The 23,457-nt window shown below is 43.2% G+C and overlaps 2 protein-coding genes across 2 annotated transcripts in view; both read left to right on the forward strand.

The window, feature by feature from the left end:
* Positions 1-1,885: 1,885 nt before the first annotated feature.
* On the forward strand, positions 1,886-16,640 carry LOC116354697 (inverted formin-2-like). The gene is made up of 13 exons (XM_031795255.1): positions 1,886-2,063; positions 2,387-2,945; positions 4,683-4,744; positions 9,657-9,759; positions 10,028-10,113; positions 10,322-10,422; positions 10,553-10,623; positions 10,771-10,878; positions 10,971-11,041; positions 11,186-11,303; positions 13,419-13,583; positions 13,838-13,989; positions 14,095-16,640. The coding sequence occupies exons 2-13, from the start codon at positions 2,565-2,567 to the stop codon at positions 15,512-15,514; spliced, it is 2,838 nt and encodes a 945-aa protein (XP_031651115.1). The 5' UTR covers positions 1,886-2,063; positions 2,387-2,564; the 3' UTR covers positions 15,515-16,640.
* A 4,798-nt stretch (positions 16,641-21,438) lies between these two features.
* LOC109909416 (tripartite motif-containing protein 3) overlaps positions 21,439-23,457 on the forward strand; it is a 46,095-nt gene continuing 44,076 nt past the window's right edge. The window contains exon 1 of the mRNA XM_031795800.1: positions 21,439-21,599. The gene's annotated coding sequence lies outside the window, so the exon portion shown is untranslated. The remainder of the gene's footprint in view (positions 21,600-23,457) is intronic.

The following is a 23,457-nucleotide window of genomic DNA, read 5'->3' on the forward strand; positions in this document are numbered from 1 at the left end:
GTTCTACAACTGCACCATCGAGAGCATCTTGACTGGCTGCATCACCCTCTGAATGGCACACATACACAATGCACACCTCAATTGTCTAAAGTCGTAAAAATCCTTCTTTAACCTGTCTCCTCCCCTTCATCTACACTGATAGAAGTGGATTTTAACAGGTGGCATCAATAAGGGATCATAGCTTTCACCTGGATTCACCTGGTCACTCTGTCATGGAAATAGCAGGTGTTCCTAATGTTTTGTACACTCAGTAGCTTCATTCTTGTGTATTTTATTCCTCATGTTACTATTTGTATTTTTAACTCTGAATCGTTGGGAAGGGCTTGTAAGCAAGCATTTTAAAGTCTACACCGTTGTATTCGGCGCATGTGACAAATACAAAATTATTTGATTTGAACTTCCTACTCCATCGAAAAACAGTGGATTACGAGGCACATTACTAGTTTGACAGACATCGCATAAAATTTGACTTTTATAAAAAAAAAGACGGATTTCAGAACCCAAAGAAAAAATGATATTTACACAGGACAAACATAGGTACAAGGAAAGCATTAACAAATTGACTGTTTTATATGTATCAACTGACAATGACTCAATTTAGTCAGTGATGCAGCCCACACTGGTCTTCACTCAACCCCATTATAGCCTTGTTGTACATCGCATATGACCAGTTTCACACTGTTTACATTTTACTGAATTATATCAAGTACAACTTTGTGATAATTCAGTAGGAACACTAGGCCTACTGTAAACTGACACATTTGAGCGGACAGACACAGTCCAAATTTTACAGTACTTCTGTCAGAATGGAATATGGCACGGGCAGTTAGGGGGTTAACAGGGCATTGAGCTCAGTCTATCATTTATATATACACTAGATGATTTATAGGAGCACTGTGTTGAAGCCACCGTGCCTCCATCTTGGCACTCCAATATTTTGGAAGGTATAGAAATGCATTTATTAATATCTAAATTTGTTTTGCCACATGTATTCTATTATAGACACCTTAATGCGTACTTTTAAATTATATTATGTGAGCTAAACATAAAACAAATATATATATGCAGTATATACAGTACCAGTCAAAAGTTTGGACACACCTACTAATTCAATGTTTTTTCTTAATTTTTATGAATGCCAAGAGCGTCATCAAGGCAAAGAGTGGCTACTTTGAAGAATCTCAAATATAAAATATATTTTGATTTGTTAAACACTTTTTGCATTTCTACCTGATTTCTACCACAGGTTCAATGTCTTCACTATTATTCTACAATGTAGAAGATAGTAAAAATAAAGAAAATCCCTTGAATAAACAGGTGTCCAAACCTCTGACTGGTACTGTACATATATATAAAAACATTTTCCATAAAGTAGAATTTTTTGAGATGACTAATGTCACTTTTTCCACTACAACAAAAAAATACTTATATACATGTCATTCTGTCCTTGAAAAATTTAATTGAAGTACTATAAAATTCCAATCATTCCTATGGAGGACTGATCTACCAGGGAGTGCCAATATGGCCGACAGGTGGCTTCAAACCCTCTCAATCGCCAATACATAATTTGAGTAATCAAGGGTTTATATACATCGTTAGACTCAGTCCGTACGCAGGTAAAGTTGCGACATGCTTTTACTTCTCTGACACTGCGGTCGTCCCTAGTTAGCACAGCCACAAAGTCGTAATTATGGCTAAACCTCGCCCATTTCTACAATTGATCTTCTTAAAATCTGATTTTAAACCTAACCGTAACCTTAACCCTGACCTTAACCACACTGCTAACCTTATGCCTAACCCTACATTTAAATTAACAACAAAATTATAATAATAATTTTTTGGCCAATTTTGACTATGTAGCTGTGGCACCTGACTTTGTGTATGTATTATCTAGTGGAAACCTGACAGCGCTGGTAGCGGTCCAGTGGTAGTAGTCAACTCAACTCACACCTCTGATGTTGAAGTTTGAAGAGGAAGGCGTCGGACTAACTACTGGATTGAATTGTAGTTTTTGGTTTTTCGAAATAGTTTTTACTCTTGGTGGAACGTTGGACATCGAGCAGGTAAGGTCCGATACAGAATCCTCTTCCCTCATTTATCACACATACATTAGTAGACTAAAGATAAAACCTGATCAAAATAAGTAGCCTACTGTATTCCGTTTTTCTGGTGGATGCTTTTGATTTGTAAATTCATACACGTATTTTATAATTATAGTGCTTTCAATGTCTTTTCAATTCAGCATTTGTTGATATAGTGTCTCATTTGAGCACTTCAGCCACACGATACTTGTTCTGTGCTGGGCAATACAGTACAGGGACGTAATTTATGCTGCATGCCTAACATTCTGTGTTAAAGGTTTACCGGCACCATTGTTTCTTTACAGGTGGGTTCAATCAAGGAAAAGGATTATATCACCCTCTTCAATAATTGGTATTCAACACTAATTGAATAACATTTATGTAACACTTTACGTGTACAAAATGGAGGTGATGATGAAGCCATAATGATGATACCATGATCTGTTCCTGATCCTTGGTCCATCTAATTCCTTTAAACTTAAGATGGAATCAGCAATCGCTCCACCACCTCCTCCGCCTCCTCCTCCTCCTCCACCACCACCTCCCCTTGCCCCCCCACCACCTCCCCCCTGCCCCCCTCCCCCAGGCCCCCCTCCTCCCCCTGGCATAGGCTTCGGGCCATCCACAGGCCGCCAGCTTAACGTCTCCAAGATGCGTAACTTCAACTGGGATGCGATCCCCAAACACGTGGTGGTGGGCAAACACAACATCTGGACGGAAGAGAAGACCCTGGGAGAGTATGAGCTGGACACTAGGAGGATTGAGGAGCTGTTCAGTCATAGCCAGCAGCAGGGACAGGGACAAAAGGCTCTGAACAGACAGAGTATCAGAGGCAAGCCAACCAACAGCCAGGGCACAGAAGTGGTGAGTTGTCCTAACCTTCTGTACCAGGAGTCACTTCTCTAGCTTGATACTGGCAGCTGGAGAGAAGTGTGTCAGTTGTAGCTGAGTACAAGTCAAGAGGTACCACATCAGCTACTTTGCTCCTCGATCAGACACTGTATAAGTCTGTGAGGCGTACATGTCCTATATGGTCCCAGCCAAGGCCTCTCCAATGTCATGCATAATTCTGTCATTCTTCTCTTGCTCATGATTTCTCACCTGAGAGTTTGTATTGAGCATCTATACTTTCTGGGAGTAGACGAGAGACCGAAGCAGCATATTGAATATGAATATTTGTTCTGTTTACGACCAAAGATGTTGGATATGTTGACATATGCTCTTTAGACCCTGATTGATTTTCTCAGGAAGTGTGTGTTGTGGAGTTCGTGTGTACATCACAGTATCACAGGGTGATGTGTTGTTTTCCTACAGCCTTTCTGTTGAAACGGGCTCGGTCATGTCGTCATAGTGGCCAGGGTTAGGGTTACGGTTAAGGTGGCTAGGTGGAGGTTGGGAAATACGTCAATTCCATCAGCCCATGGTTCCATGATGGTGCTTTTTTTGGTCTAGGACGGAGCAAAAGTAGTGCACTATAAAGGGAATAGGGTGCCAATTGGGAAGCTACCCCTCTCTTAGTGTGGCTTTAGCAAGATTCTTTGTGGACTTCACTTGGATCAAACTCAAGTACATCAGGAAGCAATAATGTATTAGCGAAAGTGTTCCAAACAAGCCAGTCAGCGTGAGCGAAGCTTAGATGCGATTCTACCCTGATGTCTTTTTATATGATTCATTAACATACTGTGACTGGAAGGCTGTCTTACCTTTCTGTCCACACACCTATCAAGCCTTTACCATCATTTGAATGCCAACTGATAGAGTGCTTGATTTGACTAAACTCTCAGAGTATATAGGTTGATTATAAATATTTCCACTCTGCAAGCAGCATGAGTTCATCAGCAGAGGTTATCTAATCTGGTTTAAACGGGTGGGCAGAGTCAATATAGCCTAACTAATCTTCATCAGTTTGCCCAGGGAGAGTAAATGAACCACTAATATGTGCTAATTGTTGCCATACAGTTGATACTTGTATGTATTGTAAACCAGCATTCATTGCTACCTCTATAACAATGAACAGGGCTGTGGGTTCAATTAAGATACAGTACTTCCCATCCTGTGAGTGATGGTTCTTGATTTTACGGAACTGTTGTGAATCATTGTCCTGGTATACAATGCTATTGTCATATTAACAAACCTATTTTTGATCCTCTACTTTTGTCTCTTGTTGTTTGCTAGTGAAACCACCCTGCTGTCACATTTAGGCTACCTTGGCAGTTCAATAAAGGTCAAATGTGGAGCTATTGAAACTGGCCTTTAGTCTCTTACCTGTCCCTGTTTCTAACTCAGTATAGATGAGCATGACGTAGGAATGTCAGTATGTTGACAACTGTTGCAATAGCTTATCATGGGCTCTCAAAAACAAGTCAATCAAACCAGTAAAACCTTTGCAATCCGTTGTTTGTTTGTGAATGAGGATGTATTTGGGATAAAGGAGAAGACTGTTTAAGCTAAATGCTGAGCTCCTGATAGACTCAACGCCTGTTATTGACCTACTGATGTCTTCATGTGTGTGTGTCTGTGTGCGTATGTGTGTTCTGGTATGACAAACATTATTTATTGACTAACTGATGACTTCATGCCTATGTGTCCCACCACCCCCAGGTCTCCATTCTGAACTCCAAGAGGAGCATGAATGTTGGGATCTTCCTGAAACAGTTCAAGAGGTATGTCAGAGAGAGGCAAATATAGAATGCATTCCAAATGGCACACTATTCCCTATATAGTGCTTTACTTTTGACCAGAGTCTGATCTAAAGTAGTGCACTATATAGGGAATAGGGTGCCATTTGGGACTCAGACATAAACTGGGAGTGTGCTGAAGGTGTGGAGGGTTTGTCAGATTCACTTGTGTCAAGTTAAAGAAGACACCGTGGTTGCATCTCAAGTATGCAAGTATGCTCAAGTATGCACCCTATTCCCTATAGTGGACTACTTTTTACCCCCATAGGGCACTGCTCAGAAATAGTCCATTATATAGGGAATAGGGGGTAATTTGGGACAGCAAGGCCAAGTAGTCCTGAGGCTAGGCTGCTTGACATTCCCAGCTCTGTGTGTCTGAGGTACAGCAGCTTGTCCCAACAGGTCGGCTCTACATGATAACACTAATGCAGGAACAGTGCACTCAGGTCATTCCACAGATGAACTATTGAAAAATGGCATTAATGTGTTACTAAACTATTTTCTCTGTAGGCCCACAGTATAACTGTGTTATGTGTTACAATATTACTACATGCCATTGGCTACAGTACCTAATTTTCTGAAGATTGTACTGTTCTCGCAGACAGACAACTCAAAAAGACATAAAAGCCTTTTCATCTCAATGTTTTATTATTACATTTATCTGTAATGTCCATTTCTGGATGCAGTTTTCTCTTTTCTGTATTTCTGTGTCAGCGTTTTTATTCTTGTGCTTCTGAGGAAAGAAAACATTGTTCCAGTTCAGCTGTAGGTGTATATGTATAGCAGGTAAGAGCTTGTCTGTGGTTGGTTAAAGTGGAAAAATGCACTAAGAGGGTGTTCAACCCATGGGGAAAGAAGGAGCCTTGCTTACCAGGCTTAATGAAACCTGGCACAGAGGAAATGAGCAACACATTTAGAGACCCAACCCTAGAGCATAAAAAATAATCACTTTGTGTAGTTGGAGATTAATGAATCACAGCACTTCTCCTTGACTAGGCTCCTAGGAGAACCTAGTGGATGAATCAGTCGATGAAGTTTCCAAACCGGTGGCAATTTTAGCATGTAAATCTTGGTGGGGCAAAATATATATATATAAAAATTATGCATGCCAGCAAAGCCACGATACAACACTAAACAATAGATTAATTGCACTATAACGGTGCCCACAAACTGTGGCGGACTGCAATAGCATCGAATAGTCCCCACGATATGAAACTGTTCAAGGGAGTCAGGAACCAATACACGCAGTCAGTCAGGAAAGCAAAGGCTAGCTTTTTCAAGCAGAAATTTGCATCCTGTAGCTCTAACTCCAAAAAGTTTTGGGACACTGTAAAGTCCATGGAGAACAAGAGCACCTCCTTCCAGCTGTCCACTGCACTGAGGCTAGGTAACACGGTCACCACTGATAAATCCATGATAATCGAACATTTCAATAAGCATTTCTCAATGGCTGGCCATGCCTTCCTCCTGGCTACTCCAACCCCGGCCAACGGCTCCGCCCCCCCCGCAGCTACTCGCCCAAGCCTCCCCAGCTTCTCCTTCACCCAAATCCAGACAGCAGATGTTCCGAAAGAGCTGCAATCTGGACCCTCTCTTTCTAAAACTATCCGCCGCCATTGTTGCAACCCCTATTACCAGCCTGTTCAACCTCTCTTTCGTATCGTCCGAGATCCCTAAAGATTGGAAAGCTGCCGCGGTCATCCCCCTCTTCAAAGGGGATGACACCCTAGACCCAAACTGTTACAGACCTATATCCATCCTGCCCTGCCTATCTAAAGTCTTCGAAAGCCAAGTTAATAAACAGATCACTGACCATTTCGAATCCCACCGTACCTTCTCCGCTGTGCAATCTGACTTCCGAGCCGGTCACGGGTGCACCTCAGCCACGCTCAAGGTACTAAACGATATCATAACCGCCATCGATAAAAGACAGTACTGTGCAGCCGTCTTCATCGACCTGGCCAAGGCTTTCGACTCTGTCAATCACTGTATTCTTATCGGCAGACTCAATAGCCTTGGTTTTTCTAATGACTGCTTTGCCTGGTTCACCAACTACTTTGCAGACAGAGTTCACTGTGTCAAATCGGAGGGCATGTTGTCCGGACCTCTGGCAGTCTCTATGGGGGTGCCACAGGGTTCAATTCTCGGGCCGACTCTTTTCTCTGTATATATCAATGATGTCGCTCTTGCTGCGGGCGATTCCCTGATCCACGTCTACGCAGACGAAACCATTCTGTATACTTCTGGCCCTTCCTTGGACACTGTGCTAACTAACCTCCAAACGAGCTTCAATGCCATGCAACACTCCTTCCATGGCCTCCAACTGCTCTTAAATGCTAGTAAAACCAAATGCATGCTCTTCAACCGTTCGCTGCCCGCACCCGCCCGACCGACTAACATTACCATCCTGGACGGTTCCGACCTAGAATATGTGGACAACTATAAATACCTAGGTGTCTGGCTAGACTGTAAACTCTCCTTCCAGACTCGCAGTTTGCAGTTGCAAATGAGAACTTGTTCTCAACTAGCCTACCTGGTTAAATAAAGGTGAAATAAAAAATAAAAAGGGCCTACATAAACCTGTCCCAACAGCAGAGTCCCAACAGCAGTCCCAACACTTTACCACTGCTACATCTGGCTATCGCGGAGCCTTGTCTGGCAGCGAAACAGTTAATTCAGCCAATTGACTGCCTTTTTTAAAAACATATCTGATATGGCTGACTTGTTTAAACAAATGTGGTTTCTACTGGCACTTGAGATGTACAAACTATGGTATAAGAGAACGACGAGCGGATAAGAGGCAATCCGTAAATTTCGATGAAGACATTAATGATCAAGCTAGGACAGACATTATCAATATAGCTATTTGTTCAGCACTTTTGAACTGTACAGCAACAGAATTCAGAACATGGGCCGTTCTTACAGTATTCGACCTGTACCCTAAGTCAGAACTGTAGGATAAATAAAGGGGGCATATAAGAAGACAATGAAAGCTCTTACAATATTCAATGATTGCATTTCTCTAGAACAGGCTATAGGCTACATGTGCACCACGAAGTCAGAACAGTAGGCAAAATTAAGAGGGGAAAAGGGACCAAATTATTAGCATCAGGCACATGGGCTACTAACAGTTTACTACACAACATACACTTAGTAACGTTATCACATTCTTAGCTACAGTATATATATCTCCCTGGCATATTACATAATGTATGCAGCAGCATACAATACATTTTTAGACTCACCTTGTTGTGCTGTGCTCACTTCCTTCCAAACCACTCATTGTTGAATTTGCGATTTACAACTTGTTGTGTAATGTTTATGTCCAATGGCCAAGGAGCACCGATACGTTCTATCTATAATTTCACTTCATACGACAAGGATTGAAAACGATTTGCCAGTAGATTGTCGACTTCATTCATGATGATGACTGCTAGCTAAGATTTTGAAAGTATGATGTTGACATGATCAGTCCGATCTAAGCTACTGTACTTATAACGTGATTTGACATCATATTATCTGTGGCCAATTTTTTTTTATTATTTTTTTTTTTATTTTTTTTATTTTACCTTTATTTAACCAGGTAGGCAAGTTGAGAACAAGTTCTCATTTACAATTGCGACCTGGCCAAGATAAAGCAAAGCAGTTCGACAGATAAAACGACACAGAGTTACACATGGAGTAAAAACAAACATACAGTCAATAATGCAGTATAAACAAGTCTATATACAATGTGAGCAAATGAGGTGAGAAGGGAGGTAAAGGCAAAAAAGGCCAAGATGGCAAAGTAAATACAATATAGCAAGTAAAATACTGGAATAGTGGTTTTGCAATGGAAGAATGTGCAAAGTAGAAATAAAAAAATAATGGGGTGCAAAGGAGCTAAATAAATAAATAAATTAAAATTAAATACAGTTGGGAAAGAGGTAGTTGTTTGGGCTAAATTATAGGTGGGCTATGTACAGGTGCAGTAATCTGTGAGCTGCTCTGACAGTTGGTGCTTAAAGCTAGTGAGGGAGATAAGTGTTTCCAGTTTCAGAGATTTTTGTAGTTCGTTCCAGTCATTGGCAGCAGAGAACTGGAAGGAGAGGCGGCCAAAGAAAGAATTGGTTTTGGGGGTGACTAGAGAGATATACCTGCTGGAGCGTGTGCTACAGGTGGGAGATGCTATGGTGACCAGCGAGCTGAGATAAGGGGGGACTTTACCTAGCAGGGTCTTGTAGATGACATGGAGCCAGTGGGTTTGGCGACGAGTATGAAGCGAGGGCCAGCCAACGAGAGCGTACAGGTCGCAATGGTGGGTAGTATATGGGGCTTTGGTGATAAAACGGATTGCACTGTGATAGACTGCATCCAATTTGTTGAGTAGGGTATTGGAGGCTATTTGACCTTGAGCCTTCTTGGATGGGCACTTCTAATGTAACTCTATGTCAGTAGCCAAAGGGCTAGAATTTCCAAGGTCTCCCCTTACACTTCGCGGTGACGTAGTGTCCCCATGAGTGACAGAACACTGAGCCAATCACGGCGTAACTCTCCATATTTTCTGCTGGCTTGCCCCACCACCACAGAAAGCACTGAGCTAGGCTGAAACGCCTGCAATTTGGAGCTGCCTTACTTAAAAATAGACCATGTTTGTATGCGACTTTATTAACTCAATTATATATATATATTTTTGTTGTTGTTTGCAAACTGATATGTGACACATATTAATGCCAAAATAACATGCAAAACAGGCAAGCCCCCCTCCCCTCAAATGTGTTTTTATTTTTTTGCAAAACATGTGGGGCTCAAAAAAGGTAGGTCTCTGCCGCAACTGCCCTGAATGATGGGTCGCCCCTGTTCCAAAGTTATGTTGGTTATAATACAGTAACTGATCAGTGTCTGTGTCTCTCCCCAGGCCAGTAGGGGACATGATCAAGGACATCAGTTCAGGAAACGGATTGAAATTTGGGACAGGTAAACTGAAGGAGCTGTGTAAGCTGCTGCCAGAGAAAGAAGAGGTACAGTACTTCACACAGCCTTTCCCAGTAGACAAGCATAGATCAGGCCGCTGTCTCTTTGGCACCCTTGTCCTACATAGGGCAAACTCCAGTTCGACCACCATTGTGGGAGCTGAGGTTTGCCGCCAGCTTGCCGCCATTGTTGTTGCTAACTACCACAGTGAACTGATCATATTTAGCTTGAGAGACAGTTATAACAGTGTTCTCCCAAGTTACAACCCTTACCGTAATTGTCTTACTAAGATGAATACATGTTGTGTGTGTGCAGGTGAAGCAGCTAGTTGGGTTTAAAGGGGACCAGTCAGCTCTTCCTGAAGCAGACCTGTTTATGATGCTACTTATCAAGGTTCCCAGGTGAGTGAGTAAGTGAGTGAGTGAGTGAGTAAGTGAGTGAGTGAGTGAGTGAGTGAGTGAGTGAGTGAGTGAGTGAGTGAGTGAGTGAGTGAGTGTTGAACCGTCTACAAACATCTAATTCACCGTTTTGAACAGTTTTGTGTTTTCTATGTCTTGAATGCCTGTTGTGTTCTAGAATATGAATCATTATTCGTACCCTTTCTTTTAGTTATGAGGAGCGCCTCAACAGTTTAGTTCTCAAAGAAGAGTTTTTTCCACTCATGGATGAAATGAAACAATCCATCGCCACCATGATCACAGCTGGAAAAGGTAGAGTTTGCGTCTGCATGTGATCTGGATCTTAATAAGGCCAGTGTGTATCTGTACTAAACTCAACTGTCTCGTCTGTCTTGTCTGTCTGTCTGTCTGTCTGTCTGTCTGTCTGTCTGTCTCTCTCCAGAGCTGTTAGAGAGTGACGATCTACACTCTGTGATCCGCCTGGTTCTGAAGACTGGAAACTACATGAACGCTGTGAGTGGAAAACAATGATATCATCGATTATATAATATACTGTATACCTTTATATATGTTATAAACTCATTCTACAAGCTTTGAGTAATCCTCAGGTTAATTTGTCAGCCTTACTGACTGTCTCTCACTTGTCCTCTGTGTCCACAGGGCGGCTATGCCGGCAGTGCCATTGGCTTCAGGGTGGCATCGCTACTGAAACTAGTGGACACAAGGGCCAACAAACCAGGCATGAACCTCATGCACTATGTAGTCATGGTAAGGAGAACCCTTATTTAAAACGTATCCTTTATCTAGAATCTTGTTTGTCTCTGATGCAGAACAGCTGTTCATGTTTATGTCGATTGTAGCAAGCTCAGAAGATTGATGTGGCCCTGCTGAAATTCCCGGACAAACTCACACACATCGCTGATGCAGCAAGGTACAGATACAGAGTGTCTTACACGCTTCAACAATATCTTTAATATTGCTGTTTGCCCCATAGTAAGGCATTCTATTGTAATGATTGTGCTTTTCTGTTTGTCTGTATTGAATGATTGATATTTGTGTTCTGCCCCCCCTGTAGGATCCATAAGGAGGACATAGAGAGTGAGTTTCAGAGAGAATTGAAGAAAGTAAAGGAGGCGAAGGAGGAGGTACAGAAACAGGAAGAGCTACGGGCTCAGATGGAGAACTTTCTCAAGGTGAGGTAGCCTGCCTGTGTATTCTCCATGCCTTTCAGATCTTGTATCGCTACTTTCCCCAATACTGTATAGCTATGTAATGTTTCCAGGGCCACAAGCTTTACCTGACCACATAACCTGACCAGGAAAAACTCTGGGCCCTTGTCATAGCCTTAATAACCTCTGGTGGTGAATCTACAACTCTAGGACCAGTGATGAGGTTATTGATGTTTGTGGTCCCCTGTAGGTTCAGAAATGTACATTGCGACCCTAATGGCACCCTTTTCCCTTTGTATAGTGCACTACATTTGACCAGGACCCATAGGGGTCTATTCAACACTACTGCACTACAGTGGGGCAAAAAAGTATTTAGTCAAAATCAAATCTAATTTATTTATATATCCCTTCGTACATCAGCTGATATCTCAAAGTGCTGTACAGAAACCCAGCCTAAAACCCCAAACAGCAAGCAATGCAGGTGTAGAAGCACGGTGTAGTCAGCCAACAATTGTGCAAGTTCTCCAACTTAAAAAGATGAGAGAGGCCTGTAATTTCCATCATAGTTACACTTCAACTATGACAGACAAAATGAGAAAAAAAATCCAGAAAATCACATTGTAGGATTTGTTATGAATTTATTTGCAAATTATGGTGGAAAATAAGTATTTGGTCACACAGACCAAATAAGTATCTGGCTCTCACAGACCTGTAACTTCTTCTTTAAGAGGCTCCTCTGTCCTCCACTCGTTACCTGTATTAATGGCACCTGTTTGAACTTGTTATCAGTATAAAAGACACCTGTCCACAACCTCAAACAGTCACACTCCAAACTACACTATGCCAAGCCCAAAGAGCTGTCAAAGGACACCAGAAACAAAATTGTAGACCTACACCAGGCTGGGAAGACTGAATCTGCAATAGGTAAGCAGCTTGGTTTGAAGAAATCAACTGTGGGAGCAATTATTAAGACATGGAAGACATACAAGACCACTGATAATCTCCCTCGATCTGGGGCTCCACGCAAGATCTCACCCCGTGGGGTCAATATGATCACAAGAACGGTGAGCAAAAATCCCAGAACCACACGGGGGGACCTAGTGAATGACCTGCAGAGAGCTGGGACCAAAGTAACAAAGCCTACCATCATTAACACACTACGCCGCCAGGGACTCAAATCCTGCAGTGCCAGACGTGTCCCCCTGCTTAAGCCAGTACATGTCCAGGCCCGTCTGAAGTTTGCTAGAGAGCATTTGGATGATCCAGAAGATTGGGAGAATGTTATATGGTCAGATGAAACCAAAATATAACTTTTTGGTAAAAACTCAACTTGTCGTGTTTGGAGGACAAAGATTGCTGAGTTGCATCCAAAGAACACCATACCTACTGTGAAGCATGGGGGTGGAAACATCATGCTTTGGGGCTGTTTTTCTGCAAAGGGACCAGGACGACTGATCTGTGTAAAGGAAAGAATGAATGGGGCCATGTATCGTGAGATTTTGAGTGAAAACCTCCTTCCATCAGCAAGGGCAGTGAAGATGAAACGTGGCTGGGTCTTTCAGCATGACAATGATCCCAAACACACCGCCCGGGCAACGAAGGAGTGTCTTCGTAAGAAGCATTTCAAGGTCCTGGAGTGGCCTAGCCAGTCTCCAGATCTGAACCCCATAGAAAATCTTTGGAGTGAGTTGAAAGTCCGTGTTGCCCAGCAACAGCCCCAAAACATCACTGCTCTAGAGGAGATCTGGAGGAATGGGCCAAAATACCAGCAACAGTGTGTGAAAACCTTGTGAAGACTTACAGAAAACCTTTGACCTCTGTCATTGCCAACAAAGGGTATATAACAAAGTATTGAGAAACTTTTGTTATTGACCAAATACTTATTTTCCAACATAATTTGCAAATAAATTCATTAAAAATCCTACAATGTGATTTTCTGGATTTTTTTTCCTCATTTTGTCTGTCATAGTTGAAGTGTACCTATGATGAAAATTACAGGCCTCTCTCATCTTTTTAAGTGGGAGAACTTGTACAATTGGTGGCTGACTAAATACTTTTTTGCCCCACTGTATATGGGGAACAGGGTGCCATTTGGGACACAGCCTTTGTTATTTATGTTCTGTGTGTGGTCCCTTGTAGGAAGCAGAGTGTCGTCTGGCTGAGACTGAGCTCTCTCTGCAGTCGCTGGGTTCAGTCAGTGACTCAGTGGCTGAGTACTTCTGTGAAGACCCCAGCAAGTTCAGACTGAATGAATGCTGCTCCATCTTCAACTCTTTCTGTGAGAAATTCCTGAAGGCCATCCAGGTAAAAAATTGTGTATATACTCCTTTTGCATACTATTATTTTATGCTCTCTGATTTACTGACTGCCATCTTGGCCTCCTTGGGAACATAGATCTCCATCTCACTCTTTTCTGTGTGAGGACTTTTGGCTGGATTTTGTCTTCAATGACTATCTCTGTAGTTTCTCTTTTCTCTTTAACCTTCCCTGATTTCTTGGTAGATTCCAGTGTTCATTGCCTCTGGCTCCCTAACATGTGTTATTGTATCTGTGTGTAGGAGAACCGTGATCGTGAGGTGGCGGAGGTGAAGAGGAGAACCAGAGACAGACTGCTGAGTGATGCTAATGCTGCTAAACGCCGTTCCACCGCCACCTGCTCCATACGGGACAAGGCCGTGGAGGGTGTGGCCCTGGAGTCCGTACTACGGAAGTTGGTCATACTTTCTTTTGAAATATAATCTGTTATTTTCTTTTTTTCTGTAAAAGTGTGTTGTGACATTCATATGAACTTTGAATCAAGTTTGATTTGATTTAGGGTCCTGACCAGTCGTGTGTCCCAAAGGAGAAAAGGCTCGGGCATGACCTCCCCCACCATTAGCAGACTGTCAGAGGTTCCCATTCAAGCAAATCTTCCCTCGGCAGAACGGGGAAATCGAGGTTGTGTCAAGGCCACGGAGGTGTGTAAGGAGAATGAGTGGAACTCAGCCAGAGATCTGGCTGGGACCTCTCAGAGTGACCAGAAGGACCAGTCCCACAGCAAAAGGAACCGGAAGGAGAATGTGGTTCCACATCCAGAGGAGACACAGCAGAACCCTAAGAAACCACATGGTTCTACACAGCCAACCAGGAGAACCAGTAGCAGCAGCTCCTCCTCCTGCACCTCCACAGGTAGACCCATCTCAGTGACGATGAAGGACAAGGAGGAAAAGGAGGAGGAGGAGGGAAATGAGGAAGAAGCCCAGAAGTTGCGTGAAGTGTCCAGGAAAGTTCTGAGGTATCAGAGCAGCCGTGGTAGTCTTTCGTCTGGGGAGTACGGCCTGGAGCAGCAGAAGTCTCCCAATGCCACCAATAATGCTAACACCTCCACAAGATCACCCAACGCTACGACCACTAATGCTACATCCTCCACCATCTCCACCATCACCTCCACCTCCCCTCACCAGAGGACCTTCCAAGAGGACAGACAGCGGCTGCTGGGAGATGCATGTAGAGGCAGCGAGAGCCTGGCTAGATACCTCCTCAACCCTCACCTCTCCCCCAAGGAAATACTCAACCGCAGACACACCTTCACCCTCACCCCTAAAGCCCCTCCTACTGAGGAAGAGGAAGAGGATGATCTGTTTACTTTTCCTACTACACCATCTCCTACTCTGGGGGTCACAGGGAGGATGAAGTCAGAAGACACTGATCTGAAGTCCCTGAAACACAAAGCCTCTGGAGGACCTAACCGTACCAACCTCCCTGGCTACTCTGAGAAGCCTTGTGTCCGAGGCCTGGTGTCTAAGAGCTCCATGTCAAAACACAAAGACTTGACAACAAGTCTCAACATCCCCAGGGACTCTGAAAACAGAGGCTTGGAGGTAGTCACCATCCCTCACCACTCTGAGACATCTGGTGCCCAGCAGGAGAAGGTGTCCAACAGCTTGTCAGCAGCAGAGAGACCTACACACATAGAGCTAGGAGAGCTGAACCAAGACAAGAGCTCCTCTATAGTCAAGACAAAACCTCCCTCCTTACACCTAGAACTGAACCAGAACCAGGATGAGGAGATAAAGGAGTTTTCTCCCGCTCCTCTCCATATACTCGTCTCCCAGAAACCCAAACAGGCTGACCCTCCTCAGAGCCCCAAACACAATATGGCTAACCCTTCTAAGAGCCCGAAGCCCAAACTTTCAGAGGGCAACGGATTCATGTCTTTCTTTAAACGCCTGGGAGAGAAGAGCAAGCCAATGTGAGGAATCTGGTGTCCAAGACCTGAGGTCCAAGACCTGATGTTCAAGACCTGATGTTCAAGACCTGGTGTTCAAGACCTGGTGTTCAAGACCTGGTGTACAAGAGTGCATAGAGACCTACACACACTTTGTCCAGGACAAATTAGTCTGTCCTGTACAAGCCCTGAGCCCGAAGCCCAAACCAGATGGCTATGGATTGATGTCCTTCTTTGAACGCCTGGGGAAGAAGAGCAAGCCTTGCTAACAACAAGGATATAGACTCTAGACATGCTCTAGACTCCTGATTAATCTATTAATTCAGATTCAGACTACTAAGGCAGATGTTTCATTGTTCTATGGACCTGGCCCTATGGACTATTAAATATATTTATATCCATCCAGCCATTAATTTTATAAAGGTTTAATTCAAAGAGATTGTTGAAGTGGATTTGAAGTGGAAAATGTATGATATGTTGGGACTGGGAGAATTTGTCCAAAACTGCAGTGTGAACTTTATTCCACTAGGTGGCAGAGTGAGATAACAACGCCACATGTAGTGTGCCTGTAGGCCAGTGGTTCGCAACTAGGGGTACTAGGACTCCTAGGGGTACTTGGCCTATTGACAAAGGGTACTTGAGAAGACTAATACGACCATAGGCCTACTGGTAAAATACACAAGAGGGGGTACTACAGGGGTACTCCAGGCAGAGTTAAATTCAGTTGGTGGTACAGTAACCAAAAAGAGTTGGGAACCACCGCTGTAGGCCACCAACAAATGACTGTTTATTTATTCTACCACCACATATTCCCACAAAGAGGAGCATGACACTTACCCTCATTTGTTACAAATGTCTTTAATAATAGGGATATTCTTACATCAGTATTCTTTTCACTGAATATGCACAGCAAAATTAAACCACTGTTGAGTAGGAGGAGCCAATGTGATCTTTGTCTTGGAAAATACTGGAACTATCTTTGCCATTTACAGTATTATTAAATTATATTGCCGGAGGATATATTTACAGAGCTGTAGAAATGACATTCAATTAATTTCGAGCGACGAGGGCCTGTAAAGAGAAGTAAACAGTATTAAGATAAAAAAAAAACATTTCATGGACAGACTGTTAAAGAATAAAAGTGTTTTGTATTACATTTATCACGTAATTTCTTATTTTTATAAAAGTGTTCCTCTTCTCTTGCTGTTTTGAAAAGAACACAACCGTGGTGAATATTTCTCGTATGCTCTTAGTAGTCTTATACAAACAACAAAATACTATTGCTCTTATTGGGGTCAGTGTTACAAAGACAGCCAGTGTCTTAGCCAGGCACAGCCAGCTGAATGGCAGGCAGCTCCATGGTGGGGAGGACGGCACTAATCCCAAACCAAGTTGTTGAGGTCTCAGTTTTCAGAATTGGAGAGAGCCAGGCCATGGGCCCTTGTCAAAGGCATTGCACTATATAGGGAATAGGGTGCCATTTGGGATGCAACCCAAGTTACCAGCACCTGGTGGCATAGCACAACGGTGGGAGAGAGCCAGGGACCCAGCAAGTACTCCCCAAACTGCTTCAATATGTGGCCCCCAGCACCCCAGCCTCCACCTGCCTCCCCAAGGATGTACCCCCCTGTACCCCAACTAGCCTGCCGCTCTGCCAGGACCAAGGATCCCCTGCCTCTCTTGGCAGCCAGGGCCTCAGCATGAAGCCCCAGAATGTACCCCTTGCATCCTGCTCTGCACCATGTATCCCGCTCTGCCATTCTACCAGGTGTAGGGACCCCCTGCCTTCCCCAGCCTACAACTAGCTAGGCCAGGCAAGCAGGCCTGACCCCTGCGGGTGGGTGAGGGATTAACTTGTTGTGTTGTAGAGATTTCTGGGAGAGAGGAGTGAATGTGGGTTAAACCTATTGAACTTGAGGGCTCTCCAGGCAACGGACATCAGAGTGTGGCACTGTTTGTGACTTGAGTCGTGATTATTATTTTTATTTTTTATTTAACTAGGAAAGTCAGTTAAGAACAAATTCTTATTTACAATGACGGCCTACCAAAAGGCAGAAGGCCTCCTGCGGGGACGGGGGCTGGGAATCAAAATATAAATAAATGATATAAAAACCTATAACAACACTACATAAAGAGAGACCTAAGAAAACAACATAGCATGGCAGCAACACATGACAACACAGCATGGTAGCAACACAACATGGCAGCAGCACAACATGGTAGCAGCACAAAGCAGGGTGCGAACATTATTGGGCACAGACAACAAAACAAAGGGCAAGAAGGTAAAGACAACAATACATCATCCTTAGCAGCCACAACTGTCAGTAAGCGTGTCCATGATTGAGTCTTTGAATGAAGAGATTGAGATAAAACTGTCCAGTTTTACCTTTTACCTTGTTGCAGCTTGTTTCAGTCGCTAGTTTCAGCGAACTGAAAAGACGAGCGACCCAGGGATGTGTGTGCTTTGGGGACCTTTAACAGAATGTGACTGGCAGAACGGGTGTTGTATGTGGGGGATGAGGGCTGCAGTAGATATCTCAGATAGGGGGGAGTGGGGCCTAAGAGGGTTTAATAAATAAGCATGAACCAGTGGGTCTTGCGATGGATATACAGAGATGACCAGTTTACAGATGAGTATAGAGTGCAGTGATGTGTCCTATAAAGAGCGTTGGTGGCAAATCTGATGGCCGAATGGTAAAGAACATGTAGCCGCTGGAGAGCTCCCTTACCTGCTGGTCTATAAATTAGGTCTCTGTAATCTAACATGGTAGGATGGTGATCTGAATCAGGGTTAGTTTGGCAGCTGGGGTGAAAGAGGAGCGATTACGATAGAGGAAACTAATTCTAGATTTAACTTTAGCCTGCAGCTTTGATATGTGCTGAGAGAAGGACAGTGTACCATCTAGCCATACTCCCAAGTACTTGAATGAGGTGACTACCTCAAGCTCTAAACCATCAGAGGTAGTAATCACACCTGTGGGGAGAGGGGCAATCTTCTTACCAAACCACATGACCTTTGTTTTGGAGGTGTTCAGAACAAGGTTAAGGGCAGAGAAAGCTTGTTGGACACAAAGAAAGCTTTGTTGTAGAGCATTTAACACAAAAAACCCGGGGAGGGGCCAGCTGAGTATGAGACTGTATCATCTGCATATAAATGGATGAGAGAGCTTCTTACTGCCTGAGCTATATTGTTGATGTAAGTTGAGAAGAGCGTAGCTGAATTTTGTGGAAATATTAAATTAATGTAGGAGAATATAAACCATTAGATCTGGTAAAAGATAATACAAAGGAAAAGCGTGTTTTTTTGTACATCTTTGAAATGCAAGAGAAATGCCTTAATGTATTATGCCAGCCCAGGCGCAATTTAGATTTTGGCCACTAGATGGCAGCAGTGTATGTGCAAAGTGTTCGACTGATCCAGTGAACCATTGCATTTCTGTTCAAAATGTTGTATCAAGACTGCCCAAATATGCCTAATTGGTTTATTAATACATTTTCAAGTTCATAACTGTGCACTCTCCTCAAACAATAGCATGGTATTATTTCACTCTAATAGCTACTGCAAATTGGACAGTGCAGTTAAATTAACAAGAATTTAAGCTTTCTTCCAATATCAGATATGTCTATGTCCTGGGAAATTTTCTTGTTGCTTACAACCTCATGCTAATCACATTAGCCTACGTTAGGTCAACCGTCCCGCGGGGGACCCACCGATCTTGTAGAGGTTATTAGACCACTTCGCCACTAGGGAGCCCAAGTATATATTCTACTACTTTCGACCAGAGGTAGTACACTTATCTACGAAATAGGGTGCCATTTGGGACATAGACGTTAAGTAAATGTACGTGTAGAGGAGGAGCAGCTAGTCTGGTTTCTGGTATCTACTGTATAGTCTGGTTTCTGGTATCTACTGTATAGTCTGGTTTCTGGTATCTACTGTACAGTCTGGTTTCTGGTATATACTGTATAGTCTGGTTTCTGGTATCTACTGTATAGTCTGGTTTCTGGTATCTACTGTATAGTCTGGTTTCTGGTATCTACTGTATAGTCTGGTTTCTGGTATCTACTGTATAGTCTGGTTTCTGGTATCTACTGTATAGTCTGGTTTCTGGTATCTACTGTATAGTCTGGTTTCTGGTATCTACTGTATAGTCTGGTTTCTGGTATCTACTGTACAGTCTGGTTTCTGGTATCTACTGTATAGTCTGGTTTCTGGTATCTACTGTACAGTCTGGTTTCTGGTATCTACTGTATAGTCTGGTTTCTGGTATCTACTGTATAGTCTGGTTTCTGGTATCTACTGTACAGTCTGGTTTCTCTTATCTACTGTACAGTCTGGTTTCTCTTATCTACTGTACAGTCTGGTTTCTGTTATCTACTGTACAGTCTGGTTTCTGTTATCTACTGTACAGTCTGGTTTCTGTTATCTACTGTACAGTCTGGTTTCTCTTATCTACTGTACAGTCTGGTTTCTCTTATCTACTGTACAGTCTGGTTTCTCTTATCTACTGTACAGTCTGGTTTCTGTTATCTACTGTACAGTCTGGTTTCTGTTATCTACTGTACAGTCTGGTTTCTGTTATCTACTGTACAGTCTGGTTTCTGTTATCTACTGTACAGTCTGGTTTCTGTTATCTACTGTACAGTCTGGTTTCTGTTATCTACTGTACAGTCTGGTTTCTGTTATCTACTGTACAGTCTGGTTTCTGTGGCTGCTGCTGAGTCTGCCTGTCTGTCTGGCTGCCATTTGGGCTGGATGCAGTCTCCATAGCAACCCCATCTCTTACAATGCAACCCTGAGACGGCCATCTATGCCCGCCCCCGCACCTCCTCCACCCCTCCTCCCCCTCTTTACCCCCTCCACACCTGTGTCAGCATAAATCACCTCCTATTGCCACCATGTATCGCCCTCCTCTCTCTATCCTTTGACTCCCTCACTCTTTCTATCTCCTCCACCTAGATGCACCAGTTTTCTAAACCCCTTAATGAAGTACTTTATGGCTCTGGAAGAGAACAAAAGAATCGTGAGGATCAAAAGCCTTTGTTGTTGAAACACCAGAGATGCCCCTGGGGTGCGTTCCAAATGGCACTATTTCCCTAAATAGAGCATCACTATATAATGCACTACTTACCCCATGGGCCCTGGTCAGAAGTAGTGTACCATAAAGGGAACAGGGAGCCATTTGGGACGCCTCCTCTGGCCTTATTGTGTGTGGATTGGGGTATTTTTAGACATCTCTTCTGAAAGCATCGCCTTGCATGCTCCACTGCACCCAACATGTACCCCCTATCCATACCCCCCAACCCCGTAGCACCACCCCACCCTCTTGTCTTTCACCCTTCAGGATACAGAAGTCCTAGCTGGTCTGCTCTACTGTTTTCACATCCCTTAATCACTCCCTCCCTCCCTCACTCCCTCCACTTCTCATCCATAAAGATAAGCCATTTCTACTGTGGGTTTATCCAACCGCTAGATCCATTATTTGGAATCTTGTTTGGAATCCTAGTTCATCCCCACCCCCCCTCCCTCAGTTGCTCAATGGGTAGGCATCTAAGTGATCTGTATGAAAGTCTAGCTAGACCATTAGGCTATATTTATTAATGGTAAATACAGTCATTAGGGCTTGGCCATTGTCTTCTGTACAGCTTCTCTGTGTGTTCCTTATATCTTAAATAGCAGCCTGATTACGACACCAGAGAAGACACTGAAAAGCATCCTTTGTCCTTTTATGGGCAGGGGGTGGGGTTAAAACAAGTTACACCCTATTGCAGCAGACAGTCTTATCCCTCCATCACATTCTGAAGATGCTCCACCTCATTTACATCTCATTTACATGCCGTATATCCCATTGGACAGCCAAACTCCTCCCACTGCTCTCTAGCCAATCAATAACAGTATTTGTACGGATCAGCCCCTCCCTCCCTTCCTTTCTCTTCTCCTTCCCCTCCCAGTCTCTCGCTCCTTTTCTTCCCAAACACAGCAGACACCCTGCCCTTTATTCCTGTCTCACCGTTCTCTCTGTGTATTCTGTTATAACACAGTAGGACTCTGACAATGGACAGCTGTGGACTTGGATGCTGACACTTCTCTCTAAGGCTGCCTGGAAATTCATGTGAGTACAATCCTCCCATTCCGCCTCTCTCTGTCTGTCTCGCTGTTTTCTCGGTGCTTTCTCCCCAAGCCAGCCGTAGTGCAGTGCAGTGCTATGTCCAGGGTTTCTCGCTACATATGGATGCAAAGAAGAGTTTAAATAATTGATTACAATATCTCGTCTGGTATCTGTGCCTCAGTTCGGTGAATCTCAGAACAGGAACAAGCAGTGATTATTGACCACTTGGCATCTACGGCTCTGAGCTGTTGCTGTAGCTTTTCTATTCATAAGAGGGGAAATGGCACATGCACACACACCTCTCCATTTTAGCTCCTGACTGCTTGCTCTGCTCATTAGCAGGTGGGCATCAATGCTGCAGTCTATGGGTAGGGCTCATGGCTGGATGAGGTTACTGTATTTTGGAGAATTTATCATATGTTTATCTATATTTATGTTGTTTCAATGTTATATTCTGAAATTGCTATGTTATGTTTCAATGTTACACTCTTAGAAAATAAATGTGCTAAAATTCTTCTCCAGCTGTCCCCAAAGTAGAACCCTTTGAATAACCCTTTTTGGTTCCAGGTAGAAGCCATTTGGCTTCCATGAAGAGATTTCTACGTGGAACCCAAAAGGGTCTAAGAAGGGTCCTCCAATGGGGACAGCTGAAAAACACTTTTGGAACCTTTTTTCCCCCTAAGATTGTATGTTAGGACATGATGTTGTGTTTCAGTGTTATGTTAGATAATGATCTTATGTTTCAGTGTTATGTAATGTAATAATATTATATGTTATGTTTCAGTGTTATGTTAGGTAATGATCTTATGTTTCAGTGTTATGTTAGGTAATGATCTTATGTTTCAGTGTTATGTTAGGTAATGATCTTATGTTTCAGTGTTATGTTAGGTAATGATCTTATGTTTCAGTGTTATGTTAGGTAATGATCTTATGTTTCAGTGTTATGTTAGGTAATGATCTTATGTTTCAGTGTTATGTTAGGTAATGATCTTATGTTTCAGTGTTATGTTAGGTAATGATCTTATGTTTCAGTGTTATGTTAGATAATGATCTTATGTTTCAGTGTTATGTTAGGTAATGATCTTATGTTTCAGTGTTATGTTAGGTAATGATCTTATGTTTCAGTGTTATGTTAGGTAATGATCTTATGTTTCAGTGTTATGTTAGGTAATGATCTTATGTTTCAGTGTTATGTTAGGTAATGATCTTATGTTTCAGTGTTATGTTAGGTAATGGTACAGTAAGCTCATGTGAATCAGCTGATTTAGGTCGATGTTCAAGTCATTCTATGGCTCTTCATTTGGCATTGTATTGCCACTGGGTGGGTTGTCTAGCTACCTCCCCTATCCTGCATCAAACATTATAGATGTCCAGGAGTGCTTTAGTCTGTTGCAGTGCTGGGTTATGTTGGGTTGTTGCAGTCAGGTCTGATTAATGGTGGGAGCTGACTACAGCTAACAGATGTTCCCAGATCTGTTAGTATATTACATTGTGCACTATTAGGGGAGCTGGCCACAGCCCTGGTCTTGCTCAGAGCAGGCAGCCCTGCATGTGTGAGATCAGACATCAGCAGTGATGACACAGGCCACGGTCTACCAGAGGATGGTCTGAACCTAGGACTGGTCTGAATGGTTACACAATGCTGTCACTATTACTGTCGTGTTATAATGTGTACTAATACAGTATTGTGCTGTGCTGTATTAATGATGTCATGAAATCAGTCTTTGCTTGTAATTCCATGCTGCTTTAGGGGAGATTAATAGACAATAGTGCATTGTGACTGCTGTGGAGGGGGAGAGAGAGGGAGACCACCTGCAGTTGAGTTCATGAAAGACAGTCAGTGAACATCTATGTGCTTCCT

The sequence above is a fragment of the Oncorhynchus kisutch genome, linkage group LG18 (assembly GCF_002021735.2).
Source record: "Oncorhynchus kisutch isolate 150728-3 linkage group LG18, Okis_V2, whole genome shotgun sequence".
Classification (NCBI taxonomy): domain Eukaryota; kingdom Metazoa; phylum Chordata; class Actinopteri; order Salmoniformes; family Salmonidae; genus Oncorhynchus; species Oncorhynchus kisutch.